Source organism: Tribolium madens, unplaced genomic scaffold, assembly GCF_015345945.1.
Source record: "Tribolium madens isolate multiple individuals breed KSU strain unplaced genomic scaffold, Tmad_KSU_1.1 Scaffold_11;HRSCAF=98;Tcas5.2_LG3b, whole genome shotgun sequence".
In the NCBI taxonomy this organism is placed as follows: domain Eukaryota; kingdom Metazoa; phylum Arthropoda; class Insecta; order Coleoptera; family Tenebrionidae; genus Tribolium; species Tribolium madens.
In genome coordinates, this window is record NW_025400975.1 from 8,342,221 (window position 1) to 8,345,760 (window position 3,540).

At 27.7% G+C, this 3,540-nt stretch overlaps 1 protein-coding gene across 1 annotated transcript in view; it reads left to right on the forward strand.

The window, feature by feature from the left end:
• The first annotated feature begins 911 nt into the window (after window positions 1–911).
• The window catches only part of LOC123015667 (glutamate receptor 1-like), a 17,703-nt gene continuing 15,074 nt past the window's right edge, over window positions 912–3,540 (forward strand). The window contains exons 1-2 of the mRNA XM_044415578.1: window positions 912–1,043; window positions 2,842–2,994. Of these exons, the coding sequence (XP_044271513.1) occupies window positions 959–1,043; window positions 2,842–2,994 (238 nt within the window). The 5' untranslated portion in view covers window positions 912–958. The remainder of the gene's footprint in view (window positions 1,044–2,841; window positions 2,995–3,540) is intronic.

A 3,540-nucleotide genomic window follows, 5' to 3' on the forward strand; every position in this document is an offset into this window, starting at 1 on the left:
TATTTCTAGGGCAGCCTGTATAAATAAAGTATGTATAATAATTGTTAAAATAAAATATAAGACTTTTATCACATATGTTGTGTTTTTTTTAATAAAAATAATCAAGAAGTTCTTGTTAATTTTATGAAATGTAGTGAATTATTATTAATAACATACAATATTATATTTCGTGCAACATTATCAAAAATAGTTTATTATAATTAAAAAACATTAATTAAAAAAATTACACCAAAGAAAAATGACGATATAAATGGTGGAGGTGCCGGGTAGATAACAAAGTTTTAAACAATAAGTATTATAAATTGTTAAATACAGGGTGTGTCAGAACTAGCGCCCCAGAGAAAAACTTCAAGTGAGTAAGACACTAGAAACAGAAAAAAAATTAATTTATCTGTCAAAAAATTTTGACATTTAATTTTTGACTTTTGACATTTAATAATATTTTATAATTATTTAGTAAAAATACAAAAAATTTAATAATTCTTCTGTAGCCTGTAGTAAAAATAGATAGAATTTTTTTAACATTTTTTTTTTCATGTTCCTGGTATCTTACCTTACATTTTGCTCTGAGGCGCTAGTTCTGGCGCATGCTGTATAATAAAATAAAAACTCATTATTAAGATAAATCAATATTTTCTACTAAAAACTAAAATTTTGGATAAAAAACTGAAAATATTTTAGTGCATTTGTAAAGTCACCCCACCAACCAAATTTATTTTGTTGAGTATGAAATAAAAATAATAAATATTTTTCATTAAACAATTCTTTTGTGAAAGTAAATAAGAACAAAAAAAAATACAAAAAAATTAAATCACTTGGATAAATTTTTTTTTAATTTCGAAAAATAATTCTATCAAATGAAATGATCGAAGTTGCAGAAGGAAGATGCGACTGCGCCTTTATATCGGGCGTCGCTTTGTGAGACTTGGTCCAGCATCAGTGAGGCTGGGTGAGCGCCATGAGCGTCGCCAACGTCAAAAATATCGTTTTGTTGACGTTTATCATCATTAGTGTATCAGCCACGGGAGATAAAATTCCATTAGGTAAGTGATAAAATTGTCTACAGCTTTATGTCATCATCAATCACAAATTAACTAATCATAGTCAAATATTTTTTTCACTCACTAGATCTAGATATCACAAATTCTCACGATCAACAATAATTTAAAGCCTTATACAGAAAAAAGAGGTGTAAAGAATTTACGTTAAATAATAATAATGTGTGTTTATGCACGCGCACAATCACAATTTTCCTAACAAATCACACGTGACACTTGCAAATTATCAAACAATGTTGAAATTAATGTTGTGGACGTAATTTGAATCACCCTGTATATGACTCCACTATTAATTTTGGTGCAAAAGTCTAGATAAAATGTTATATAGCACTCGTGTGTTTAACACAAAATATACAATAAAAAATAAATAAGTTTCAATCACATAATTTTTTTATTTACTTGTCTAGATTACAAAGTCACAGTACTACAAAAATAAAATTTAATAGTATATTATATCACAAGGTAGAGAAGAGATTTTTTTATAGTCGAGGCTATAAAAATCTTCTCTACCGTGTTTTATACAACATTTTTTTCACTACCACCACATTTATTACCCAGAAACCTTACTTAATGGAGATGTTGCCTCAACATGTCGTAATTCACAATTAGAATTTTTGTTAATTCACTATTACATACAGTAATTAATTACTTACCTGAGTAATTAACTTAATTTGGAAGTGTTATTTTTTTCTTATTATCAATAAGGGTTATGTCACTTTTGTACTTCTGCAACTATTATAAAGAAATTTTCTAACTTCCTAATATGAAGTATTTGTGAAAATAACAAAGAAACTACAAAGAAAAGAAAAAAAGTGTTTTGACATAGACAGAAGCATTAGAGTTGGGATTCTGATGTTTTTAATAAGAAAATTTAAGTTTTTTTATTTGATTTTGCAATAATTTCATCTCGAAATACTTCCGTTAGTACTTGTGATAGTAATAGTTTTCAATAATAATATTCTGGAAATATTTGTACCCTCCCATCTCTAATACATTATAACTCTTGGTCCATAATAAAAATGATTATTGACTACTAGGAGAGAAAAAAAAAACAATAAACTAAATAATGGTATCTTGTATAGCTAGTAGTGAAAAAAAAGTTGCTTATACAGGGTGCGCCAGAAGTCGCGCTTCAGAGAAAAACGTCAAGTAAGATAAGAACATGGAAAAAATGTAAAAAAATTCTAACTATAAAAATTTCAAAGTTTTGAGAGTTAAATTTTGCACTTTGACTCTATTTATTTCTGTTGGAAAAATAATTTTACAAGTTTTTTTGCTACTGGCTATTAGAAGAGGAAACAAGAAAGCTGTATCCTAAATTGTAACTCTGTTAAATCTGAAAATTTTTGTACCTTTACTAAATAATTATAAAAAAAAAACCTTTACAAGATCATCAGCATCATTTAATAGACATAAAACATGTCAAATGTCAAAATTTTTTAACAGAGAATTTTTTAACATTTTTTCCTTGTTTCTAATTTACTTGAGTCGCGAGTACTGAAACACCTGAAAGAATAAGATTTTTTGAAATTTTTGAGTTTACAATTTATTTTCGAAAATAAAACAATTTCTGACACACCCTGTAGAAATACAATCATATGTGGAAAATGAGAGAAAACTTTTCGCTAAATAAGAACTCGATCAAGAAATGAGATTTACTACACGAACAGTGAAAGAGCAAACCAAAGAAAGAATGTTTCGTTTTCTTTGACCTGTTTTAAGTGTTTTTTATCCAACTTGTATCTGAAACTATTTGTTTCAAGTTTATTAATTATCGTTTTAGGTGCAATATTCGAACAAGGCACTGATGAGGTTCAAACTGCATTCAAATTTGCAATGCTGAACCACAACCAGAACGTCACAGCAAGACGTTTTGAACTCCAAGCTTACGTCGATGTCATAAACACAGCAGATGCATTCAAATTATCAAGACTAAGTAGGTGCAATATTGACTTTATTTTTCACCAACTTTTATGTTCAATTTTGTTTATTTACTTCGCGGAAACTCGACTCAACTCAATTCCGGGTCAAAAACTAAAAAAAGCCTGTTTTGTTGGCGTTTCAATAAATTATTTTTTACTTTCCTTATCCTATGAGGATATAAGGAGCTAGAAACTAAAAATTTGGTTTGTAAATTACTTGTAGCAAGAGGGCGTAGCACGGAACAATTGGTAAAAATCGGTCGCAATAAATTCAAGGGAATACAAATTATTTAGAATCAATCAACAGTAAAATATATTTAATCAAAGTATTTCAACAAAATAATAGCTTAAATATGAGTTTTCTTCCAAAATAAAGCAACTTAACTATATTCAATCTAATTTTGCTCGATTTTAGTACAGAATTCATTCTAAACTAACGTATTTAATAAAAATAATTTGTCCAGTCTCAATTTTAGGGTAAAATAAAGCAATTTGCGATATTTTGAACCGATTTGGGTCAATTTTAAGCCGAAAATCAATCTAAATCAAAATATTTCAAC